A 27,622-nucleotide genomic window follows, 5' to 3' on the forward strand; every position below is an offset into this window, starting at 1 on the left:
TACCATTCCTCTATTAACCACAAGCAGCATCTTAAAAGGCAAGATAATTTCCTTGAATATGAAGAGATTTCCTTTGATTTCTTGTTGTGTCTATGTGAGAGGAAATTAAAGGAAATCCCTCCAATGGGACACAGACAACAAACATTATTAAAGGGGTTTTATCTACTTTATCTGCGACTAAAAAAAAGTTCTGGTTTAGGATTTTTTACATTTTGAAATGAAGCAAGACAGCAGATTTCAACATTTAAAGTCATATTAAACCCTCAGTTTTAAGCACTTTTGGCTGCTCAAGTGATGACTTACTGAGTATGCAGTTTGTTAATTTTTTTTAAACCTTGCCTAGTTTACGTTGATGCACTGCCCCAGGTTTCCTTTTTCATGGTAGTTCCTTTCTCTTGCAGCGTCCTATGGAGCCACCCTTGCATACAAAGACTAGAGTTATGTCTCTCTACACTGAGTGCATCAATAGAATCAAACAGACCCATAGCCTAGAATGGCAAGGCACTGCCCTGCTCTTCCCTCCTCCCCCCCCCCCCCCCCTCCTTTCTTCAGTCTAACAGACTGACTTGAGACTGTACTGTCCACTGTTAAAGTGTTTGTAAACCATCTTTTTTTTTTTTTTTAAATAAACATGACATACTTATCTGCAACCCCAATCCTCCTCTTCTGGGGTCCCTCATCAGCACTCTTCAGTAAGTGCCCCTATAGGAAGCTGTTTTCTATGGGGGCACTTGTGTGGGCTTGATCCTGAGCCGTGCTGCCTGCGTCTATAGACTCAGATAGCTGGGCTCAGCCCCACTCCCTCATCACAGGATTTGATTCACAGCAGCAGAAGCCAAGATCCTACTGCTATCAGTCTGCCATGTGAGGAGGAAGATAGTGGAGAGAGCCGCTGCTCTCGGGCACAGCACTGGATCAAGATTTGGCTCAGGAGAGTATGAGGTGGAGGAGGGGGGGGCTGAGGGGAAACTGTGGCATAGCAGATTTTTTTACCTTAACCCCCCCTGGCGGTATTCCCGAGTGTAGCTCGGGGTTAACTTTCAGTACCAAAAGTGGTAACCCCGAGCTACACTCAGGATTACACTGCAACATTACTCAGGGATTCCTCCAGCACTTACCTTGTCCTGTGGTCCCGCGATGTTCCCCCTGCAGTGTTCCCGGCCATGTCCTCCGGGCCGATGCCAGCATCCGTCTTCTGGGTTACGTTTGCTGAGAGTGTCAGTACGTACGGGGGGCGGAACCAGCGGGAATTTAAAACATGTAAAAATTTGACATTCACTTAATACACTAAAATCACATAGTATAACATTACTGTATCAAACCATTTCACATACATTTTGTCCTGAGTGCTTTGTCCTGTGCCCTGCCTGCATTTTTACTGTTCTTTCTGCCTGGAAACTGAGAAACATCCATGGCATCCAAAAAGCATCCCTTTAGGTCAAAATCGGTTTTAGACCAGCTAGAGAACAGCGATAGTAAATTAGAACCACTTGCAAAATTGAGTGATAATGATTCGTGGGGAAATTCGTCATCAGACACTGAAAACGATTTTGCGACTTTGCTCAGTGATGTGCGAACTTGGCGCTATATTTCAAATTTCAGTGTTTTTTGTTTGATTACATTACTGAATTAAATGTATTATTATTATATTTTTTTTTTATGATTATTTATTATATTATAATTTATGATTTCGTGTTTCAAATTTTATCATACCCGGGATGTTTACTAGACTCTTGTTCGGACAGATTTCAGTGAGTTATTCCTAAGAATTACAGGCCTACAATAAAAAAACAACATATTTCCATTGAAAACACTGTACCGCTTTGAGCACAGAAATACTGACATAATCAGACCGCCAGGGAGGTTAATGTAGAGAGTGCATTAGGAAAAAAAACCTTAAGCCTTTAGAACCAATTTAAGCCATTTTTGTGAAAACTGAAAGTTTAGGGAAGCAGCACTGAAAGAGCAAGAGGCAGCAGCATTGAAAGTTGTAAATGGCAAGTATGTGAGTAAGGATTTTACCAGTTTACTGGGGAGTGTTTATTTTATTGTGTTTAATGTGTTGAACTAAAAAAAATGTGAGGGTATTAAAAGAGGTATAGACTCCAGAGAGAGAGATATCATTCTACCCCTGTACAAATCATTAGTAACACCTCATCTGGAATATGCAGTTCAGTTTTGGGCACCAATTCACAAAAAGAACATTGGGGAACTGGAGAAAGTACAGAGAAGGGCAACCAAACTAATAAGAGGCATGGAGGAGCTCAGCTATGAGGAAAGATTAGAGGAACTGAATTTATTCTCTCTTGAGAAGAGGAGATTAAGGGGGGATATGATCAACATGTATAAATACATCAGTGGTTCATATAGTGAACTCAGTGTAGAGCTATTCACCCTGAGGTCATCACAGAGGACAAGGGGGCACTCTTTATGTCTGGAGGAAATAAAATGTAATCTCCAAACACTGAAATGTTTCTTCACAGTAAGAGCTGTGAAAATGTGGAATAGACTCCCTCAAGAGTTGGTTCTGGCCAGTTTAGTGGATTGTTTTAAAAAAAGATCTGGATTGTTTCTTAGATACACAGAATATAACTGGATACTAACATTTATAGGTAACGTTGATCCAGGGAATATCCGATTGCCTCTCGGGGGATCAGGAAGGAATATTTTTTCCCATGCAGGAGCAAATTGGATCGTGCTTTGCTGGGTTTTTTGCCTTCCTCTGGTTCAATTGTTTGTATAGGATTATAACTTTTTTTTTGGTTAAACTGGATGGACTTTTGTCTTTTTTCAGTCAAACTAACTATGTAACTACCGTATTTGCCGGCGTATAAGACGACTTTTTGACCCTTGAAAATCTTCTCAAAAGTCGGGGGTCGTCTTATACGCCGGTACACATGTTTAGGGGGGCTGCGGCATTAAGTACAGGGGTTTGCAGGGGCTGATGTCTCTTACCTGGATCCAGTCCCACGACGATCCGGTCCAGGAAGCGCGGCGTCTACTTCAGTTCGGCCACTGGATGTTCGTGCGGCTGCTCGACTCCGCCTCCTCACCTGTGATTGGCCGCCAGAACTGTAGCTCAGGAAAGGCACACAGGCGGCCAATCACCGGCGAGGGGGCGGAGCCGAGCGGCCCCGCGAAAATTGAGTGCCGGAGCAGCAGGTAAGTGTTCTGTGTAGAGGTGCTGCTGCAACCACATATGCTGGCTGCAGCAGCACCATACGAGAACAGGGTCAGCAAGTCTCAGTGGGAGGAATAGTGCCCCATCATTGGTGTCACTGATACCAATGATGGGGCACTATTCCTCCCACTGACACCAACGATGGGGCACTATTCCTCCCCCCCACTGACACCAATGATGGGGCACTATTCCCCCCCCCACTGACACCAACGATGGGGCACTATTCCACCCCCCACTGACACCAATGATGGGGCACTATTCCACCCCTCACTGACACCAATGATGGGACACCATTCCTCCCACTGACATCAATGATGGGGCACTATTCCTCCCACTGACACCAATGATGGGGCACTATTCCTGCCACTGATACCAATGATGGGGCACCATTCCTGCCACTGATACCAATGATGGGGCACCTATTCCCCCCACTGATACCAATGATGGGGCACTATTCCTCCCACTGATACCAATGATGGGGCACTATTCCTGCCACTGATACCAATGATGGGGCACTATTCCTCCCACTGACACCAATGATGGGGCACTGTTCCTCCCACTGACACCAATGATGGAGCACTATTCCTCCACTGATACTAATGATAGGGCACTATTCCTGCCACTAATGCCAATGATGGGGCACTATTCCTGCCACTAATACCAATGATGGGGCACTATTCCTCCCACTGACATCAATGATGGGGCACTATTCCTCCCACTGGTGTGCATTGGAAGAGGGGTAGTCTTATACGGCGAGTATAGCCCAAACACTACATTTTAGCAGGAAAAGTAGGGGGGTCGTCTTATACGCCCAGTCGTCTTATACGCCGGCAAATACGGTATGTAAGATAGCATGATTTCAGTATGTTTTCTGCACGTCTTTGCTTTGTTGCTTATCTCCCATCCCTGGTCCATGCCAGGAGTGAGAGACAGAGAGAAAGACAGACAGAGAGAGACTGACTGAGAATGCTGCCAAATTGCATCAAAATCGCACCTGAATAGCTGAACAACTACCTTTTGAAATCGCACTGAAACCAGAAGGAAAATCATACCACATCCATGTGAATCAAGCCTGAATGTTCTCTTAGTTTTCTTCTGTAAAAGCTTAAAGTGGAACTGAACTGTATCTGAGCACCATGAACTGAAAATGCTATTCAATTAATTTTTTATGTTGAAAACAAATTCACCCATCCATCCATGTCTCCATGCTTTGTTTTGTTAGGAGATCGCTTTGAAAAACCCCCCTAGCATTTCTAGTTGCTTCCATCTTGAGTAAGGGCAGATGTTTCATGTAGCATTTAATTCCTGGAATCCATCTGCCCTTAGGTCAGGCACGCAGGACCCCAGAGGAAAGAAGAAAAAATACTCATGAAGACTCATGTGATGCATGATATAATTTTGGCCTAGGCTAGAAACCAGGAAGCAACTGAAGAAATGTAAAACAAATTTAAAACAAGTAAATATTATTCAGGATTTATATAGCACCAACAATTTGTACAGGGCTTTAAAATATAAAGGGAGACAGTACTTTAACAATACAGTGAATGAATAGGAGCTCATGGAGCTTATAACCCAAAGGGAGGTTGAGGTGGTATAAAAGGTAATACTGTAGCTGTGGGGAACAATTTGATTGCTGGTGGCCGAAGTACAGTTTTTAGGCAGTGGTTGGGTAGGTTACCCTGAATAAATGAGTTTTCAAGAATCACCTAAAGTAGGAGCTAAACAGATAAACTGAAGGGGGGGGGGTATTCTAGAGGATGGGAGAAGTTCTGGAGAAATCCTGGAGGCGAGTGTGGGAGGAAATAACAAAGGAATTAGAGAGCAAGATGTCTTGGGAGGCGTGGAGAAGACTATTTGGGCAATATCTTCAGAGGAAGATGGTGATCTAGCTGGGGGCAGTGTTGTGGATAGCTTTGTATGTTGTGGCTTGCATTTTGAATTTTATATGTTGGACTAGGGAAAGCCGGTGAAGGTATTGTCAGAAAGGGGCAGCAGTCATGGATAGCTTAGTAAGGCGTGTAAGTCTAGCAGCAGATAGACTGAAGGGGGGAAAGCCTGTGTAAAGGTAGACCAGTGAGGAGAGAGTTGCAGTAGTCAAGGCAGGAGATGACCAGGGAGTGAATAAGTTGTTTGTAGTGTTTTTAGTCAGGAAGGGGCCAATTCTGGAAATGTTGTGGAGATTAAAGCAGCAACATTTAGCCAGTGATAGGATGTGGGACTGGAAGTAGAGGTCAGAGTCTAGGATTACACCTAGCACCCTGACATGTGTGGAGGGACCAATGATTGTGCTATTGATCCCAATAGTAAAATCATGATGGGGATATCGGGGAGGAGAAAATATTACAAGCTCAGTTTTAGACAGATTGAGTTTGAGGAAAGGGCGCAACATCCATACCAATATGTCACTCTAAATTTGTGATACGTGAAGAGATTGAGGAGGTGGGCTGGGGAGTAGAGAGATAGATTTGGGTATCATTGGAGCACTGGTGGTATTGGAAGGTGTGGGAGGTTATCAAGTGGCCCTAGGGAGAGGTGTAGAGAGAGAATAGGGGGGGGCAAGAACAGAGCCTTGGGGTATCGTAACAAAAAAAGGAAGAGGAGAAGAGGAGTTAGAGTTGTATGTGACACTGAACGAGTGCTGAGATAGGTAGGAGAACCAGGAAAGAGCCGATTTACTGAGGCCAAGGAAGTGGAGTTAACTGAAGGGGAGTGAGTGGGCAACTATGTCAAAGGCAGCAGAAAGGTCTAACAGTATGAGTATGAAGTAATGCCCGTTGGTTTTAGAAGTTAGTAAGTAATTAGTGGGTTTTGGTAGGGCAGTTTCAGTGGAATGTGGCAGGCGGAAGGCAGACTATAGGGGGTTGTGAAGGTTCTTATTAGTAAAGAAGCAACACATACGGTTGTGGAAAAGGCGTTCAAGAAGTTTGGAGGCAAACAGAAACAGAGGGATGGGTCTTAAATTGTTCAAAATATAAAATACCTTCCTATCTATTTACTAAGGATAGCAAATAAGGAGTAAAATAGTTTGATGGTTGAGAGAGTTTAGCTCTGCTTTAATGCTATGCCTTACAGCCAGATCCTGCAGACTTTTTACAGCGTTACCAACTGTCACATGATGACGTGTAACTGCCCTCTTATACTACAGTGCGTGTGGGTGAGGACTGCATGTTGTACCTGTTTAAATTATTTTGCTAATTATGTCATTATCTATAAGATTGAAACAGCTATTTACTGTTGCTTTGTATGTGATTTTTGTAAATTGAAATGCAGCAATTGATCAGTATACATGGTGTCTTTGCTATTTTGCAGAGGATGTGCCTGCAGGCCCAGGGCAAACTTTGCCGGTCAGTATGGAAAGGCTTGGTCTTGGGAACCCTCTTCACCAGTTTTTTGATTCTGTTGTACTCCTATGCATCTCCACCTCTAAGTCTTAGCAGCACAGAGTGAGTCATCTACTATTATAACTGCCAGTTTACATTTATTTGCTTAAATCATGTATGACTTATATTTTTTTGTTCGCCATTAAAGTCTAAGTTTAACTAAAACAAAAAAATAAAAAATCAGCACAAGGGGACATTACATACCATCAGTGAGACGTGTCCCTTGGGCTGCTGTGTCCTCCTTTTACCAAAATGTCTCCTTCAATGACCCCCACTCCTCAGTGTGTTTGGGGGTAATAAAACTAAGGGGCTGTGACAGGGACTCATAAAGAAATCCTGACTGTGCCCACCCGTTCTGTCTAACTCCTCCAATCTTAAAAGCCATTACCAGGGTCGCTAATAAGGGGGTACCACCGGGCCTCCTGTAGGGTCACTTTGACGGATGGCGTGTTCAAGCTTCATGTAGGATCATATGTTTGTACAGTCAGTGTATACATACTGTTCCTATGTGTACATGGCTCCCGGTGGTAACATATTCCCTGGACTGAAGGGGGCCCCCATCAGTTCAACCAGAGGACTGGGGCCGGGAAACTATAGATCAAGAGGGACTTATTTTTCTTTTTCGGGCACCTGCGGACTTACACTATACTGTACCAGCTGCATTTGATGAGATAGAAGTCTTGCACACTGCCTGACTCCTTCAGCAAGAAAGTGCTGAAGGAATCAGCCAAAAGAAGAGTGGTGGCAGATTGGCAGGCTCGAGGCAGCTGGATGGAACTGAAAGTGATCAGTGTAGGCAGAGGCAGCAGAGTCCATGTGATGTCCATCCGATGTCCATCCACTTAGCTCAGTAGCCAGTCCAGCAGTGCACACAGAGGGATCTCTAGCAGCGGCAAAAATCACAGGAAAGGTAAAGTGATGACAGCACAAACACACACACACACCTTCCCCCATGCCCTGAACGCTGCATGTGGTCAGCTATACAGCAGGGAACAGCCAAATGTGATCATCATTATTATCATGATGATTGTCACACAGTAAAGGTGAGCCACAGCACCTTTACTGTGTGATTATCACCATGATGATAATGATGAAATGCATCCTAAAAGTCGTTGTAAAGGTTGAAGGTTTTTTACTTTCATGCATTCTATGCATGAAGATAAAAAAGCTTCTGTGTGCAGCAGGCCCCCCTAATACTTACCTGAGCCCCATCACAAACCAGTGATGTACACATAATACCACTTTAAGTCAGCCATAGATGGTTCCCTGCTGAACCTGCCAAGATTCAAACCACCATGGGCAGGCTGATTGTAACCAAGTCAATTGTTGTATGACTTGGGTACAACCAGCATGTAGGATTTAACATGCAATTATTGCTAGTGGCTATTTACCAGTAATCACTGTGTTCTCCCAGCTCAAACAGTTTCCCCCCTGTCCCCCCACCAGGAGAACACAATAACTTCACAGGAGGGATCACCATCAACACTTTTTCTTTCCAATTTTCCTTCCTGCAAAAAAGAAAGTCTGTCCAGTGATCCCCCTGATGACCAGTCCATGTCCACTCAGTTTATGTAGAGCGGACGTGGACAGAGCCCACTCTGCTGTATTGGTGGTCAGGTGTTTGGACTCCGCTGCCTGTTTATACCCAACTACCCTACCATCTTTCTAGACAGAGGAGGACAGATCCTCTTCCATTGTTTTTAGTGGACCAGATTGGAGGTAAGCTGTTTTTTAGACAGGTGGGTGGTGTTAGGGGCAGGGTTTTGGGAGCCTCGTCGGGTAGGCTGTAAGGGGTCTCGTGATTTCTAACAGTGGCCCTGGCCATTACTACTGGCTCTATGAATAAAACAGGATCTAGGAGTGGAGTGGGTGGACCTTTCATTCATCATCCATTCATAGATCATGTTTCATGCACACTTTAGGTCAAACACTGTATGCAATGGCTACTATTTGCCACTAAACTACTACTACCACTTCTACCATCTAAATTGCACAGAAGCAGAGTGATAACTGAGCAAGGCCTGACTTCTTACTAAAGTCCCAAATCTTTTAAATGTAATGTCAACCTGTGTAATAACTCACTTTCCGTAAACAGGCCTTTTGACAAATCCATTGTATCTCACTGGAATGTTGACATAGACACCATTAACATAGGCATCACATTGTTTCTATAGTGCCTACAGAATGCCAAGTTCAAAACATGAACTTAAATTGGACATAATGGAAATGTTAAGATGCTGCGCTAGCATAATGTAAAACCATAAGTAATGAATATTTTCTATTAAGTTGATTATTTAACTACTTTGGCTTAGAATATCAACAGCACAGCCACATCATTCATTCACAGAGATCTTGAACAAGTACAAGTCCCGCCTGCAGCTGCAGCAGTCACACTTGTAGTTCTCAATGGACTACAACTGCACTGATCAATGGGCTCATAATCCATTCACACTTTCTCCAGCTTTTAGACTGAAAACCTATAAAGAGGTAAGGCAGAAAGCTGGAGTAAGTGTCTGCAGGGGTCTGACTTTGCATATGCGATCCACTGATTGCAGGTGCAATGTTTTGCAGCCTGCTATCTAAAAAATATATATGCACATTTTGTAACCTCCAAGAACATGTTCATTTATTATTTTTTTTTTTTAGAAAGGTGGAGCTATCCTTTAACAGGTTGTACCTTTCCTTGTAACAACTCTTATGGAATCCCACACATATATCTTTTTGGCTGTGACCCATAGTACTTACGTTTCACCTGGCAATAATTTATGGGGAGGTATCAATGGCTTTTTCCATTCAAAGTAAATCTGTGTTGATAAAATAGTATTGTATTAAAGCAGCGCTAAATTCTCTCAATCAACATAACTACATGTAATCCTTATTTGGCCAGCATTAGTAAATATATGGGAAGGTAGGTTATATTTACTTGTTTAACCATTTTTTCCTGGTTTTCTGGTTTTGGCCAAGGCCAAATTGATGTCATGCATCCCAGGATACATCCTTTCATGGCAGTTTTTTTTTTCATCCGTAGGAGGGGCTTTCTTAGGTAAGCATAACCTTCAACATGCCTGAACTAAGAGCAGATGGATTCTAGGAGGTAAATGCTACATGACTCATATGCCCCTACTCAAGATAGCTGTTGCTAGAAATGTTTTCAGTTGTGGTACTTAGATACAGTTTAATTCTGCTTTATTCACATGCAATATCAAACATTATTATTATTATACAGGATTTATATAGCGCCAACAGTTTGTGCAGTACTTTACAATATAAAGGGAGACAGTAGAGATATAATACAATAAAAACAAGAGGATTAAGAGGGCCCTGCTCATAAAAGCTTACAATCTAATAGGATAGTAACACTATCTAGTAGGGTGCAGTAAGTTCTCTTCTGAAGTGCTCGATGAGCCACTCTGAGCTAAAATAAAAGAAGTTTACAGTCCTTCCCTTTTTCATGGCCCCACACCCAGTTCCTGGTACACAACCGAGTCCTTCTTCCAAGTGTCATACAGGATACCACAGACTGAATACCAGCACTCCAAGGTATCCTCTAAAATCTCCTATATCAGAGATCCATTACTGGTTGCGCTTCTTCAGATGCTTTTTTAATAAAGGAAAATTTTGAGGATACCTTAGAGTGCGGGCATTTGTTCTTTTATAGCCACCCTGAACTCCTACCAGAAAACTGTAACTCTTGCTTATGCTACAAATGTGTAGTTAATCTGAAAAACAGACGTTTGGGTGGTCTTTTGTCAAATGTAGCTGACAATCAGTCAGAATTAGAGGAAACTAAAACTCGCATACTCCTGTCAGATATATCAGCCAGTTCCAACCTTGGTGCTGGGTCACTCATAAAAGCACACCAAGCAGATCCATATAGCCATGAAAATATTTCTCAGGACCACACACCGATATAGTGAATCATGAAATAAATCAACACAAAGTGGCTTCAGCTGGCTCGCCAGCCATCAGGAAAGCCCCTCTAACTTTGGCTCTCTAACTTGCGACTATGGTTAAGAGATCTATGATTAAGCCCTACATGGGTCAAACATGTAGGAGGTGCTTTCCTGATGGATAGAGAGCCAGCTGAAGCCATTTTGCATACATTTTTTTGTGATTCACTATATTGGTATGCGGTTCTGGGAAGCATTTGTAGCTTCAAGTTATGCTAAGCGTTAAACCACTGGTCATTTGACTAGTCATCTGAGGTGAGGAGAAGTATCCCCAAAGACTTTTTGGCTGTACCTCTTTTGGATCACAGGAGTGCAGTTCGTTCTGCACTACTGTGACCCATTTTCAGCCAACAGCGGGCTTCATGGGCTAAAGCCTGTTGTCGACTGATGTCACAGACTTGGTCCAGGCTCTGAAAAGATCCCGAGCATGTGGTCGGGATCCATCCAGAAGCCTGCACCGGCACCTGGCTCAGCCTCTCAGTGATCTGCTAAGAGCCTCCACAGCCCAGTGCTCCAGTTAGAACTGGAAAGGCAGAGCAGAGAGCTGTAGACTGAAAGTCATGGCTCTCTGCTTAGTATGGAGGAGGAGAACTGAGCAATCATCAGTGTTCGATCTCTCACTTCTCACTACAGGACCAGCAGGGACAGATGCAACAGTGAATCGATGCTGCATCCAACTAGGTGAGTATAATTTTTGTGTTGTTGTTGTTGAAAGTCCATATCTCTCTTTAAATGGAGACAATAGTGTGCCCCAGGAAATAAAATCAAGAGTGGCTTCCTTATGGTACAGCTTTTTGCTCACTGCAGACCTACAACACATGACAACCCCCCCCCCCCCCCACCAAGATTGTGGTCTTGCAGGGTTCAAAATATGTTCTTTAGCAAAGTGTTCTGACCCACTGTGGTCCTGCAAGGTTAAAATTATGTTTTTTTACCAAAATGTTCTGACCCACTGTGCCAATGCCTTTCACCTAACTCTTTGTATGTGATAGCTTAATGAAAGTTTTATTTATGTTCCTCCACTGTTGGTGCTCCTGTATAGAGTACAGCATTGACAAACCAAGAGTGCATTGAACACAATTGTGCTTCTGTTTTTTTTTAAACACTTTTAAAAACAAAAACTAAAAATAGATATTTATAAAATAAGGAGCATGCCTCTCTTTGGTTTATATAATATGGTCTTTCAGGAAAGTATATAAACTGTGTTTGTTCTTTGCAGAAACCCTGTCTCCTTCCGTTGTCAGCCATCTTCAAATTCTGGCTCCTATCTACGAAAAGCCAATACTAGTTCTGGTTCTTCACAGCATTGTGTACCACGGCACAACCTTATGTTCCTGAAAACCCACAAAACAGGAAGTAGCACAATCCTTAACATTCTGTTCCGCTATGGAGAGAAGCACAATCTTCATTACGCTTTCCCCCGTGGACGCAATGACTTTGAGTATCCAAGCTTTTTTCAGCGTTGGCAGGTTGAGGGCTACCAGCCCGGTATGTGCTTTAATATCATCTGCAATCATATGCGCTACCGGCATTCCGAAGTGAGCCTTCTCATGCCTCAAGATACCACTTTTGTCACTGTTGTCCGTAATCCAGCTCTGCTTTTTGAATCCTCATTCCAGTACTTTGCTCGTGTGGTACCATTAACATGGTCTCTGCCAGGATCAGGGAGTGAGCAAAAGATGGATTCTTTTCTACGAAGTCCTCTGAGTTACTACGATTCCAGTGGATTTAATGCACACTACCTGCGTAATCTGCTGACCTTTGACCTGGGTTATGATAATGAAATTGATGTGGGAGATACTAAAGCGCAAAATCTGTTGGAGGAGCTTGATAAACGATTTCATTTGGTCATGCTCTTGGAATATTTTGATGAGTCACTATTGTTGTTGCGTGAATTGATGTGTTGGGAGATGGATGACATACTTTATTTTAAGCTAAATGCACGTAAAGATTCTGGTGGCTCACGTCTAAGCCCTGAGATATACCAGTTGGCACAGGAGTGGAATGCACTTGACTTACTAATTTATCAACATTTCAATACTACATTTTGGAACAAGGTAGAAAAATATGGAATGGAGAGGATGAAGAAGGATGTCATAGAACTGAAGAGGAGGAATGAAGAACTGAAGCAGGAATGTATTGCTGGAGGTGGCCCAGTAGATGCTAGTAAGATTAAAGAGTCTGGCCTGCAGCCATGGCAGCCTCTGGGGAAAACATTTATTCAAGGATATAATTTGAAAAAGAATATTCTTCCTCAACATAGGCAGCTCTGCAGAAGTATGCTGACTCCTGAAATACAGTACATGAGCCGTCTGGGAGCAGATCTATGGGTCACAAGACTATGGGGTAATATTAGGGCACTGCTGAACTGGTGACACTGATGTGGAAATTGAACGTGTACTAATGAGACTTTGCCAAAGAGAGATAAGAACAAGATGGTGTATAAAATAACAGTGGGCCATTAAACTGACTGATGAGATTGTGATATTGTTGGATTCTTTTTTTCAAGTATTTTTCTAGAATCAGTATTTTCAGAAAGATGTGTTTGTTGAACATTGCTGCCATGGACAGTATCCATACAGGGTATTTTTTGTAGAAATGAAACAATGAGAAAATCATTAACAATGTAGTGTTCTCCCCTGCATTCTGCCAGCAAGAGCTCTGTATTTACATGAATGGAAAGAAGACATGCAAAGCAAACAGCCGCAGGCAGTTTTGAATAGCACCTTTATGGGGAGAAACCCACTAGAATTATTCTTACTTTGTGATGAAGGGGTGGAAAGTGTATCTTTGGTAACATGTATGGTGCCCCTAGTTCTAAGATATCTCATTAAACTTAATTTATGATGTATAAAGCCCCATTGTCCTTTTCCCAGTTTTGTGAACGAATGTTTTGTTTCTATATTGAGGGCTTCTATCTGTGAGTCCAGAGCAGAATAATAAAACCAAACTTACAATATTGAGTTTATTCAGTGGACATGGTAAGGAACAAAGCATTAAAGTGAAGTGACCACCCAAAATTTCATTTTTCTGACGTTGGACCAGTACAAGATATATTCCAATTTTAATTGTCATGGCATTACATTATAATTGCACTTCCCTTGTGATCTGCCGCTGGTGTCAAAGCACATTTAAGGACACCCCAAACGCAGGTCACTAACAAAAGTACCATGCGATCCAGTTGCAGTGCTGTTGCAGGACAAATACTGAAACCTGTGTTACATGGGGATGTATACTGCTTTAAAAGTTCACCTCTAGAACATGTTACATGTTACACCTGTATTTAGGGTGGAACATGTAATATGTTCCAACTCCTGCTCCCCCCCTCCTTCCCCCCTCCATGTGACAGCAGGTGGGGGTTCTCCACCCCGCCCATGCTGTCACTTTTTAATAATTACTCTGCTGTGCAGGGTTCCACCCACACAGTCGCATCATACATTCACAAATTCCCGTGAATTAATAAACTACAAGTACCGTCTGCCACCGTGGTAGTTTCAGTGAGCTGATGAGTGCTCTCTTAGTCCTCTGGCTTTCAGAGAGCCTGTACAGAGGTATGGGCTGAAAGCTGGATGACGTCTGCAGGAGCCCACAATACACCCGTGATCTACTGGTTATAGGTGCAATGTTTTTCAGGTTCCTGCAGGTAAAAAAAAAAAAATGCACATTTTTTTCTCCAAAAATATATGCCTTTATTATTTTTTCTGTAAAGGCAAACTTAGCCTTTAATAGAGAGAGTTTATCCTATCTAAACAGGAACTTCACAACACTGCGTGTTGGAGGAATCTATAATCCATCTATATTCCTAACTGCACATTCTTCATTATTACCACCACCAAAGGCAGTAGGCCTCATGCAGCATTACCTTGTGGTTAAACGATGAATGCTGAGATCAAGAGCGGACTGACAACTCATGGGGCCCCCGGGTAATAGGGGATCATGGGGCCCCTGTGTCCTTGCCCACACTCAAGGCACACCCAAAAAAAGCCTATAAAAAGGTACCAGGGGCATTTAATGGGGCCCCCTACTGACCCCAGGCCCTCGGACGGTGCCCGAGTGCGCGAATGGTCAGTCCGCCCCTGGCTTAGATCTATATCTCTCCCAGATAAACAGAAAACGAAAACATAATTTCTCTGTTTTTTGCAATAATGTAATGTAGCCAGAGACAATGAGCAATAAAAAAAAGTTTTACACAGTAACCGTATTAAAGCAGTATTAACCACTTGCCCTCCAGAGGATTTACCCCCCTTCCTGACCAGGCCATTTTTTGCGATACAGTGCTGCGGTATTTTAACTGACAATTGTGCGGTCATGCAACACTGTACATAAATTACATTTGTCTAATTTTTTTCCCCACAAATAGAGATTTCTTTTGGTGGTATTTGATCACCTCTGTTCTTTTTATTTTTTGTGCTATAAACAAAAAAAGACCGATGATTTTGAAAAGAAAAACTATATTTTTCACTTTTTGCTATAAAACATATCCAATAAAAAAAGAAAAGAAAAAAGAAAGTTATAGCGTCTAAAAATGACGGTATATATATACTCTAATTTTTATTTTATTTTTTTACTAGTAATGGCGGTGATCGGTGACTTATAGCGGACTGCGGCAGCCATTCTGACACTGGGGGGAGCTGACATGGTGTCATATAAAGCACTGACACTATACTAACACACTGGGCCAGTGGTGTATTTAGGTTTTGTGCTGCCCTAGGCAACATTTCTCCTAGCAAATACCACCCCCCCTTCCCAAAATCCACATTACACTTCCTAGAAAAAGTGGAGAGGAAAGAGCCAGGAGGAGGTGAGCTGTGTTGTGTTATCTGGGCTCTCCCTCCTGTTGTCCATCCAGCACATGATACCCGATCACTGATAGATCTTTGGGACTGTATACACACACAGCATGATTACCACCCCCAACCTCCTCTGGGGAGCAGGAAATGTGTCCAGGGGGTGGTAATCATACTGTGTGTGCAGTCACATGCGATCTATCAGTGATCATGTATCATGTGCTGGATGGACAACAGGAGGGAGAGCCCACAGAACACAACACAGCTCACCTCCTCCTGGCTCTTTCCTCTCCGCAACTTTTCCTCTCCCTGCTTTGTTTGCCTCGCGGTAGATACACCCCTGCACTGGGCAGGAAGGGGTTAACATCGGGGGAGATCAAAGGTTAAAAGTGTGCTGTGTGTTTTACTGTGTGCACTGTGTTGTGTTTTACTAGAGAGTCATGCTGTTTTGTATCTCTCTGCTGTGCCACCAAGTCAATTAAACTCCTGGGATATTGATCTGGTCAGTTAAGTAGCAGAGGGGGTTGTTAATCAGTTTCAGCTGCTTTGGTGTCAGTGAAATTAACAACAGGTGCACTAGATAGGCAACAATGAGATGACCCCCAAAATAGAAATGGATTTACAGGTGGAGGCCACTGACATTTTTTTTCCTACTCATCTTTTCTGACTGTTTTTCACTAGTTTTGCATTTGGTTAGGGTTAGTGTCACTACTTGTAGCATGAGGCGATACCTGGACCCTACAGAGGTTGCACAGGCAGTCCAACTCCTTCAGGATAGCACATCAATACGTGCCATTGCCAAAAGGTCTCAAGAGCATGGAGGAGATTCCAGTAGACAGGCAGTTACTCTAGGAGAGTTGGACAGGAGTATAGAAGGTCCTTAACCCATCAGCAGGACCGGTATCTGCTCCTTTGTGCAAGGAAGGACAGGATGAGCACTGCCAAAATTACCTCCAGCAGGCCCCTGGTGTGAATGTTTCTGATCAAACAATCAGAAACAGACTTCATGGGGGTGGCCTTAGGGTCCGACATCCTCTAGTGGGCCCTGTGCTCACTGCCCGGCACCATAGAGCTTGACTGGCATGTGCCATTGAACACCAGAATTGGTAGGTCCACCACTGGCGCCCTGTGCTTTTCACAGATGAGAGCAGGTTCACCCTGACAAATGTGAAAGGGCCTGGAGAAGCCGTGGAGAACTTTATGCTGCCTGTATCATTCATCATGACCGTTTTGGTGGTAAGTCAGTGATGGTCTGGGGAGGCATATCCATGAAGGGATGCACTGACCTCTACAGGCATGAAAATGACACCCTGACTGCCATTAGGTATCAGGATGAAATCCTTGGACCCACTGTCAGACCCTATGCTGGTTCAGTGGGTCCTGGGATCCTCCTGCTGCACGACAATGCCCGACCTGATGTGGTGAGAGCATGCAGGCAGTTCCTGATGAAGGAATTAATACCATTGAATGGCCCCCACGCTTGCCTGACCTCAATCCAATAGAACACCTCTGGGATATCATGTTTTGCTCCATCTGACCCTGCCAAGTTGCACCTCAGACTGTCCAGGAGCTCAGTGATGCCCTGGACCAGATCTGGGAGAAAATGCCCCAGGACACCATCCGTCGTCTCATTAGGAGCATACCTTGACATTGTCAGGCATGCATACAAGCACATGGCGGCTATACAAACTACTGAGTACCATTTTGAGTTGCTGAAATGAAATTTCAGCAAAATGGACTAGCCTGCTGCATCATTTTTTCACTTTGATTTTCGGGGTGTCTTTGAATTCAGTCTCCTATAGGATGATAATTTTCATTTCCATCAAACGATGGGGCATCCTTATGTTCCTAACACATTACCCAGTTCATATCAGTATAGATATCCACCATTATATTTTTCCCCATTGAGAGCTGATGTGTTTTCAAGGTGTTCCTTTAATTTTTTTGAGCAGTGTATGACTAACCAATATATGGGGGAAAGCACTAATAAGAACTGTTAACAGAAGACAACAATCTTTTTTGTCCCTATACAAAATGAAGATCTTGGTCACCACATTGTTTCTCTTTTTTTATAATGGTACAATACAGCTGTAACATGGGGAGGTGAGGCTTATCACCAGCCTCTTGGGTTAATGTAGATTTGGGTTGGGGGAACCTATTAAAGTGCTGAATATGGTATCACTATTGTATATTGATAGTATCCCATACTGGTATTGTTGTGGCATTCTTGTGATCAGTACAGGGGTTTTGGATTGTAGGTTAATTAGAGCACAGAGACAGGACAAGGGAGAGATCAAAAAGTAAGCAATTAACTGTATTAATTTTTATGAAACTCCAGTTACTGATCATATATAGATATATAGATTAACCAGTCATAGATCATATATAAATATATATATATATATATATATATATATATATATATAGTACTGTATGTCAACTATCTTTTTTAATAAAGTAAATAATGTACTATACAATGGGGTAAAATTTTGCAAAGAGTCAGCCACATTTTAAGGCCCCTTTCACACTGACAGGCCGATGGGGTCCACCTGTTAGTTTTTTAGGCGGACCCGATCGGACCATCCATATACCTCTATGGACCAATGGGTGTCAGCGCACAAGTGTCTGCTGACACCTGCCAGTATCCAATCCGATCCTGTACACCAAAAACAGATGGAAAGGGATCTGTTCCCCATCCGTCTGGTGGATCAGATGACAGTCGGGTGGAAACGGACAGGCAGTCGGTTTCCATCTGACTGCCCCATAGAAAGCAGCGGGCTATGTCCGTGTCTGCTTTGCAGCAGCGGAGCAGACACAGACCTGTCATCCACCTGCTCAGCGGAGAGATCCCCCACTGAGCAGGTGGTTCCACTAATGGATCCACCTCGCCTGAAAGGGGCCTAAAGCTGGCCATACATTATACAATTTTCTTGAGATTTTTGGTTTAGATTTACCGAAAACCATATAATAGAAGGTCAAAACTAACAACGCTTTCAATTCTATCCAATTACGCAGGCTCTTGCACTACATAGTTGAAGGGAAATCTAAAGGAAATTGGGAAGAAATTGGACAGAAAATTGCATAAAGTATGGCCAGCCTAAGGCTTGAAATATACATATACTGTACACAATAAAGACAAAGTATTTTACCACAATGTTGTGTGTCTATGGCTGACATCCATAAAGTGTTTATTGTAACTGTCATTATATGATAAAATAATTTACTGTGAATGTTTTCACTGTGTTTACCTAAAAGTGGCATTATGTTAGTATCTGTAAAAATTTAATTAAATAGCAATTGAAATGATGTCTATCTACTGTAAAAACTAAGTATCCTGTAAGGAAGTGGATATTTAATTGACACCAACAGTCCCAGACATATATATGTATAAACAAAAGGCCATTGTATTGTGCCAGGAACCGTTACATGTTCTACATAAGTAGCTAATTTATTTGACAACCTTTGAATACTTTATTGTTAACACCACAGAACCCTTACATAAGCATTTAATAACTATTGATGTCACCTTAATATCCCTTTTTTTTTTTAAAAAAATTGTAAAACAATTTCTTATAAAGGTGTGTAGGCAGCAAATCTGTACAGAGACATCATTTTAATGCTTGGAGAAAACAGCTAGTTAGAAAGCTTGGGATAAGAGTTTGTGTTTGTTCAATATGCTTTAGTTTGTTTTTTCTATGTACTATTACACAGTTAATAGAAATTGAGCCAGCCAGCTTAAGTAAATTTGACTTTCACTCTATTGAAGTGATTTATTAAATGCATAATGTTCATAGTATTCTGTATTGACTGCAAGATAAAATAGTTAGCGGCATATAAAGGAACACCCAGAAACTTCACTCGATTAGGATTGTATTATATTTACAGCTGACCAAGCCTAGGGTGAAGATCATTTCTTGGCAACTTCCCCTTATGTGATTTTATCGGTGGTTTTACTTTGTTCTGTGAACCTGTTTGTGCCTTGTAACCAGCTCCTAGTGTTATTGCAGCCTGAATAATATCTGTGCTTTTTACAATGTAGATGATAATAGCTATAGCACTAGACTGTAAGTAGTTTGTCAGTATTAATTAGGAACCTGTAATGTATGTTACACATGGCTGTAACATTACTGAAAAGCACAGTGACCAGTGACCATGCTCTTGGGAAAGTTCACTTTTTCAACGACCTCTTTTTGGGGTTAAAGGACAAGTTTACCTTTTGGAAGCCTGGTTGCAGAAGCAACATCCCATTCAATATTAACCACTTGCCCTCCAGAGGATTTACCGCCCTTCCTGACCAGGATCACCTGTGTGTTTTCTATTTTTTGCGCTGTAAACAAAAGAAGACTGACAATTTTGAAAAAAAATATTTTTTACTTTTTTGCTATAAAACATATCCAGTAAAAAAAGTTTCAAAAATCTAATTTTCTTTATAAATTTAGGCCAAAATGTATTCTGCTACATCTTTGCTAAAAAAAAAAAAATTCCAATATATGTAAATTAATTGGTTTACATGAAAGTTATAGCATCTACAAATGGCGGTATATAAAATGGAATTTTTTTTTAATTTTTTTATACTAGTAATGGCGGTGATCAGCGACTTATAGCGGGACTGTGGCGGGCATTCTGACACTGGGTAGGAACTGACTAACTGCCACTGACATCCCAATGACATTAATACAGTGATCAGTGCTAATAAAAAGCACTGACACTGTACTAATGACACTGGGTTACCTTTTGGGGCAATCAAAGGGTTAACAATGTGCTGTGTGCTGTTTTACATTTTGTGCTGTGTGTGTTTTACTAGGGAGACATGCTGCTGTGTATTTCCCTGCTGTGCAGAGAAATACACAGCAGTATGTCCTTGCTGGCAGGAGAGAGACCTGTGTTGTTTACTCACAGGTCTCTCCCCTGTCAGCTTTACTCGTTTATCGCCGGGTGCTAGCAGGGAATCTCCGGCCGGGACCCGGTGACTGACATCCCTAGCCGCTTATGGCGGTGCACGCGTGGCCCTACCCAGAAATGCAAATCACATATACATACGTAATTTTGCGCAGTTCTGCCGCCCTGTAGCAGTAGTTCTACTATAGGGCGGTGGGAAAGAGCGTTAACTGGGCAGGGAGGGGGGAACACTTTAGTGTATTAATGGGGTTCAAGAAGGTGGGGTATTTTTTCCAAAAGGTGAACTCATCTTTTAATGAGTAGAATGTGGAAAGGGTAGTACCCCATAGGAATTAGCAGCTTTTAGTTTATTATCAGCAGACAGCAGACCAGCAAAAAAAATAATAATTCTGATATGTTGCTATAGGTTTATGCACTCTGTACACTGCTCTTTGCTTTCTAAATAAGTATAATTATAATGTCCTGTATATCTGAGCAGTAAAATAGGAATATAAAAGAATGTTTACACCTGTAATAAAAGTTTGCTTAGCTACTGCTTGGTAATGTTTAATTTGTATATGACAGTTAATCTTAGCATATACTGTAACACAAAGTATTTATTGTCTTTGCTTTATAGCAAACACAATATGAATCCACTGCATTCAAACACATTTTGAAATTCAAAATGGTACTTACATAAATTGGTTCTAGGGAAGGTTAGCTTCTTTTCACTTAAAGTGAAACTTTAACCAGAAAATTAAGTCCTGCTGGATCACTTCAGGCTGACCCCTTTTGCATGCATAGCTATGTTAAACATTAAAAAAAGAAGTGCACTGCATCACTGCTCTTCACATGCTCAGGTGCACTCCTCTATTCTTGGCACTGTGCCTAAAATCAGAGCCATTAGAGACTGATCAGCTGACAGCTTTAAAAGAAAGACAGGTTATGGAGTTTGAACAGCAGTAGAGGTGACAGGACAAACTTTGCTGCTAGACAGACACAAAAGAGTTAAACCTACAAGGATGGTATCTTATCTCCCTGATATTCTCTCATTTCTCCCTCATCAGCAGCCCAACTTCAGCACTTAGGGTCCATGCACACTGGCTTATAAATCAGTGCTCCTATAGGAGTTTTTTGTTTTGCCTGTAGAAGCAGCTCAGTGTTATCCTATGTGCCCATACACATTAGGCCAATTAGAGGTCTATTTTAAGCTCAGCGTTTAGAGGCAAGAAAAAAACCCATCTGGTGTGTGTTTTTGATTGGAGCTTTCTGCCAGAAAAAAATGTGAAACTCTCTTAAACTGTGTACAAAACCTCTATATGAACTTTTTTTTTTCTGCCAAGGGAATTGGTTTTTTTTTTTAAGCCCAGTTTACATGGAATCTAAAGCTCCAGTCAGCCTTCCTCTCTAACTTTGAAAGACATGATATCAAGTCTTGTTTGTGCTGAAGATTGTGCTGGATCAATCACTGGTTGTAGGTGGGTGGTTGCGTGAGTGGGTAAGGCGATGTCCCTCCAGTCAGTTGTACCCAATGGTGGATATTGGCGGGAAACCCTCTTAGTGTTTGGGCTCCTGCCTTTCTGATATGGCTTTGAGGTCATTTTCACACGTATACTTGTAATAATAGAACAGAAGGAGCACCCGATGCCCATAAGAATGCACTTTTGATGGTAGATTAAGAGGCATTTATTGATAGTAACAACAAGTACATCAATCCAAAGCATTTCAGGAGAAAAGATTCTCCCTTCTTCAGGGCTGTTGCTGCACGCTATTAAATGGGAAAAATTCCCACGCCAGTTATGTATTTTCCAGGTTTCGGCAGAAAAAATGACAGTGACCGATGTCATTCCAGGGGCAGCAAATAAAATCAAGACTGTAAATGTACATATTTTAATTCAAGAAAGTGACATATAGTTTTTGAGACAGGGAGAGTTCTCAGTAAGGAAGTGACTACTCTGGACTTCAACAAAATGTCAGCCGCCAGAAAGAAGAAACAGGAGCAATGCTGGGGGCTATTTACAGCACACACTAATTTTAGTAGCATAATTATTAATGTAGAATGTATGTTCTTTTGTTAAAAAAACATTAATTGTTATCAGACTGTTATGGGTAATGGGTAATCCACCCATCGGGCTCCCCCCATAAAATTAAAAGTCAGGAACTACAAATACTGTAGCTGCTGACTTGTAATATAAGGGCACTTACCTGTCCAGTGTCCAGGGTCCAGTGATGTCCTCACCCAAATCAATTCTTCAATCAGCTTCAGGTGCTGGTGCTGGCATCTTCAGTAAGGGAAACCAGAAGTGAAGCCATTTCCTAATGCACATGTACGAAGCGCGCTGCGCACTCCGCTTTGTGAATTAACCGCAGTCTTCTGGAACCTGTGAAGTGTCCCAGAAGGCTACGGGGGTTATGAGGGGGGCCAAACTTTCGGCTCAGATTGCCGCCTCCCCCCCAAAGTGCCTAATGTAGCAGTGGAAGGAGGGGGCAAACAAGTGAAACGTCTCCTTCTGTGAAAGTTTTCCATCTCTGCTACATGGTCTAAAATCAAACAGCAGTACTCAATTCCCCAGATTGCTTTTTTCCCTCTTACATGTATTTCTGGGCTCTCCTAAAAACAAACTCAAGCAAATCCAGTGCTGTCCCACTACAATCAGCTATTCGGGTGCCATACATTTGGTCCTGCGCCACCATCTTGGTTCTCCCTATTGGCTGCCTCTTTCAGGAGCAGGTGGCCAGCTTTGTTAATGCACCAGGCCTGTCCCTATGCACCTGTCAGTTTTAGAGTGTAGAACAGCATGTCTATTTAGCCCCAGGGCAGGCTGTCTTTTCGGACTTGGAGGAGGATGCCTTCAGTTACTCCATATCTCTGTGAGGGTGCTGTGGAAGAGCTGCTGCAGGCTCCCTAGGAGGCACAGGCTCTCTAGGATTTTCGATTTATAGTGGGAAAATAAAGATATCTACGGAGGGTCAGATTTCAGATGTATGTGTTTTTTTCGTAGGTATGACTATAGAAAGCCAGTCACAATTGGGCTCATACAATCCAAGTATTCAATTTTTAATTATGATTCTAGTGTAATACAGTGTGTAGGGTAATTACAACAACTATCAAATCTTTGACTTATGACTCTTAAGCTGAAGAATTATCTTTAGACAAAGTATTTAAAGGCTAATAAGGTAACAGTATCCTTCTTTCACAGGTAACTGTGCACAGGTAAAATAAACTAAGGCAGATCACAGATGGATCAGTTTTTTTTGTTCAACGAGTGGGTCATTCAAAAAAACTGACCCAACTTCAACATCCACACATTCAAGGTGGATGGGGGAATCCTCCCTTCTTCCCAATGGCCAGAAGCGATGATCAAGCAGGGAAAATCCAGCAACTTCTGTACAACCTCAGTGCCCAAACATGGATCAAAATTCAGCCAGTCCTGCTGAACCAGCCAAATTTTAATCTATGTATGGCCAGCTTAAGACACAGTATTTCTATTATGACTTATGATCAGTTATGACTGGTTTTCTGACGTACATGGAGATCTGATTCTTGCTATTAATAGTCTTGATTAAGAAATTGATCCCTCTGGCCATAGTGACTTACCTACATTTCCTGCAATCATAAAATACATGGCCTGTCCTTCTTAAATAAAAGTTAATATAAAAAGAAGAGCTGATCTTATTATATGAGATGTATTGGTTCTATGTTGAGTTTTATTAATAAGGAAGAGAAAGGTCTAAAGAATTAATTAATTTAACAGGAGGTGGTTTATGGCTTCTTACTACCCTGACAATTGTTTACCCCAGAGAATTTAAAAAAACTAAAATTTCCAAAACTATATTACAGAAGATAGGGTAATTTGATTCTGATGTGAGCACTATACCTAACTCAGCCACATGCTTATAGATATTTGTGATCTAGCATTCCTACATGTTCTAAGGAAAGGGAAATGGTGTTTGAGAGTGTCCTTATACTTTAATCAAATATTTCATAACCTGTCTGCTTTCTTACTTCCCTTGGGACACTTAAGCCACTCTATGCTGCCTCACTACATGAAAAAGATAGATGATTTTCTTTAACCCAGCTGGGTAGGTGGCGTTAGCATTGGTCGCACATCCTCTTCAGGAGTAACTATTATCCTTACCTCATCAATCAATACTGTTATGTTGAGAACTGAAACAACATTAAAATGTTTATGAAAAAAATATTTATTACATTCAGCCACACAATTGTGAACATTAATTTCAAAAGAAATTTAAATTCACCCAAAATTGGTATTCTAGATTTGGATACATTTTGATAGCTTGAATAAGGCCTGAGAACAATGGGCAGGAAGACATCCATCAGTCCTCAATCTCACCAGGTCCTGCCATTAGAGGACTCTCTCCATGTTGGATTTATCTATATTTAAATTGTGGAGAATAAAGAAAAAGGAATGAGGCATAGAGTCCCAAAGATATAAGAAGACCAGCAGGTGAGAAAACCAAAAAGTGTCCAGTTACAATATAAATGTCTGATTCGGGCAGACTTAGCCATTGCATATACAGTATATATATATATATATATATATATATATATATATATATATATATAAAGAGCACTACCTATTTCACATAATGGTCACCAATGTGTCAAATGATACTTCGGGGGGGGGGGGGGGGTGAGCAACAGCACAGTAAGATGTTCAATGCATTATCTACAATCAGAGCAAGAAAATTAAGATACAAAAAACTTAAATAACATTTAATTTCACTATGGCAGTTTAATAATAACTTGTTAGTATTGCTGGAAAACAGACTAATAATGCTAATTGTTTGTAACTGTGGATACTGGTTTATTTATAATGACATCTTTTTTTTGTTACTCATTGAGTATCCTGAAAATGTTTTTTTTTACCAGTCTGGTGCTCGTACTACATGCCTGTGCACTGTGGTCCTTATGTTCATTACATTGGTTTCTATAGATCAGTAGTATCTTCACAGTTGCTTTCATCTGATGTGTTTTTTTCTAACTACTCTTATCACTGTATCACTCTCATTTGTTTGCTTCTGTTATACAATTTCATTAAAAGTGCACTGTGATGACTATGTGAACCTGCATTTTTTCATTAAACACTATGTTGTGATAACTGTCTTAAAGAGTATTTTCAGCCATATGTGTGTTAATAGGTACCTATATCTAAGGGCATCTAAAACCCCCTAAATACTACCAGTCTCGATATATAGTAACACTGATAGTTTAATGGTAATCCTGCAGAAAAACAGTAGAATTAGGCTTCACTTAGATGTGCAGTTGGGGGGCAGCAAAAATGTGCGGTTTAACCATGTTTTCGACACAATGCTTTTCTCCTGTAGTAAAGTTTACCCAACATGTAGCAATCAGAGGGCAGCAAGCCCACCGAACGCTACACTTGCAAGCAAATTATTTATTATTATTTTATTTCAGGTACTTATATAGCGCCATCAATTTATGCAGCACTTTTACACATATATATTGTACATTCACATCAGTCCCTAACCCTCAATGGGTGTACAATCTAAGGCCCTAACTTACATTCATACATACACATACTAGGGCCAGTTTAGACAGGATCCAATTAACCTACCAACATGTCTTTGGAGTGTGGGAGGAAGCTGGAGTACCTGGAGGAAACCCATGCAGGCACAGGGAGAGCATGCAAACTCCAGGCAGGTGGTGCCGTGGCTGGCATTCAAACCAATGACCCTAGTACTGCCAGGCGGAAGTGCTAACCATTTAGCCACTGTGCTGCCCACATGGGCAGTGTCGCAAATGCCCTGCAGCCATGTGCAATGCATGTGGCTATGACATATTTGTTGGCAAAAATGGGGTTAAAACAGGCAGTGAGAAGGTGTCACATCACTTTTTCACCAACTGTCAGTTGCCTCTGAAGTGCACTTCAAACGTAGATTGGGCTTAAGAGGAAACACTTATGAATCTACCCTTAAAGTGTTACTAAACCCAGGACCCTCAATTCACTATATCTGGTCTCCCATAGTACAAAGAACATGGAAATGCAATTATATTAGTAAATATAAACTGCTAAATACCTTTTCTCATCAGCAGTAGACATGTGCAGTTTGTTCCATTTTGAATCTGAATGGAGAAAGTACAGAGAAGGGCAACCAAACTGATAAGAGGCATGGAGGAGATCAGCTATGAGGAAAAGATTAGAGGAACTGAATTTATTCTCTCTTGAGAAGAGGAGATTAAGGGGGGATATGATCAACATGTATAAATACATCAGTGGTTCATATAGTGAACTCGGTGTAGAGTTATTCACCCTGAGGTCATCACAGAGGACAAGGGGGCACGCTTTAGGAAGGAATTTTTTTCCCTGAAGGAGCAAATTGGATAATGCATTGCTGGGTTTTTTTGCCTTCCTCTGGATCAGCTGTGAGTATAGAATTATAACTGTTTTTTTAATGGTTGAACTGGATGGACTTTTGTCTTATTTCAGCCACACTAACTATGTAACTATGAGTCCAAATTCGGACGAATTTTCCGTTATTTGGAGATTGTGAATTTCGAATTACAATAGTAATGAATTTAAACAAATCTGAAATAACGAAACAAAATTTGGCCGAAATTTGAATCGATTTGAATTCAAAAACACATTTGAAACCAATTCAAATTCGAAAACCAATTCGAATTTGAAAACAAGAATAGAATAAAATAGAACAGAAAATAAATAAATAGAAAATAATAAAATAGAAAATAAAAGAATAGAACAGAATACAGTAGAAAATACTAGCGGAAAACAGAACAGAACAGAATAGAAAATAAAGGAATAGAAAAGAATAGAATCCATTAGAATAGAATAGAAAAAATTAGAATAGAAAAAAAAGGCACTGCAAAAAGTTTCTGAAATAGAAATTTCCAATATTCACACAACTCTTCATATAGCCCATATACCATCAAAAACACATATTTATTGTGGATTATGGATTGTAATGTTAGAATTATTTTTGAATCTGTTAGAATTGTTTTCAAATATGTTGAAATTATTTCTGAATCTTTTAGAATTGGTTTCAAATCCGTTAAATTATTTTTGAAATTGGTCAAATTCAAATAAACGAAACAAATTCAGAAATACAAATTAAACAAATTTAACTAATGAACAAAATGAAATTAGTCAAATTACGAATTGAAACTAAATAAATGTTTTCATTTTGCACATATCTAATCAACAGTTAGAGCAGTCTTGTGAATTCTATCGGTGTCCAGCAGCACTGCTTAAAGGACTTTTCATCCTCCTCTCACTGTCCTATGAGACTGCAGGACCCCTGACCCTCTGGACAGTGCTGATTGACCCTGTGCTGATCACATGCACTCTCACAAGAAAAAAAAATAACTCTCTATCAATACACACCACAGTGAGCATGTTCAGCTTGCCCCCAAGGCTCTGCCCTATCAGGAGATGAGTTAGGGAC

The 27,622-nt window shown here is 41.3% G+C and overlaps 1 protein-coding gene across 3 annotated transcripts in view; it reads left to right on the plus strand.

Annotated features, from left to right (window-relative positions):
• Positions 1-13,470, plus strand: part of GAL3ST1 (galactose-3-O-sulfotransferase 1) — an 89,033-nt gene extending 75,563 nt beyond the window's left edge. For 2 of the 3 annotated variants that reach the window (XM_089652212.1, XM_089652213.1), the window contains 2 exons: positions 6,491-6,624; positions 11,731-13,470. In XM_089652212.1, coding sequence (XP_089508338.1) covers positions 6,494-6,624; positions 11,731-12,886 — 1,287 coding nt within the window. In that variant the 5' untranslated portion in view covers positions 6,491-6,493 and the 3' untranslated portion in view covers positions 12,887-13,470. The remainder of the gene's footprint in view (positions 1-6,490; positions 6,625-11,730) is intronic. The other variant, XM_089652214.1, reaches the window with a different exon arrangement.
• Positions 13,471-27,622: the final 14,152 nt, after the last annotated feature.

This window comes from Staurois parvus, unplaced genomic scaffold (genome assembly GCF_062004578.1).
Source record: "Staurois parvus isolate SC_StPar_1 unplaced genomic scaffold, SC_StPar_1.0 ptg000673l, whole genome shotgun sequence".
Taxonomy (NCBI): Eukaryota; Metazoa; Chordata; class Amphibia; order Anura; family Ranidae; genus Staurois; species Staurois parvus.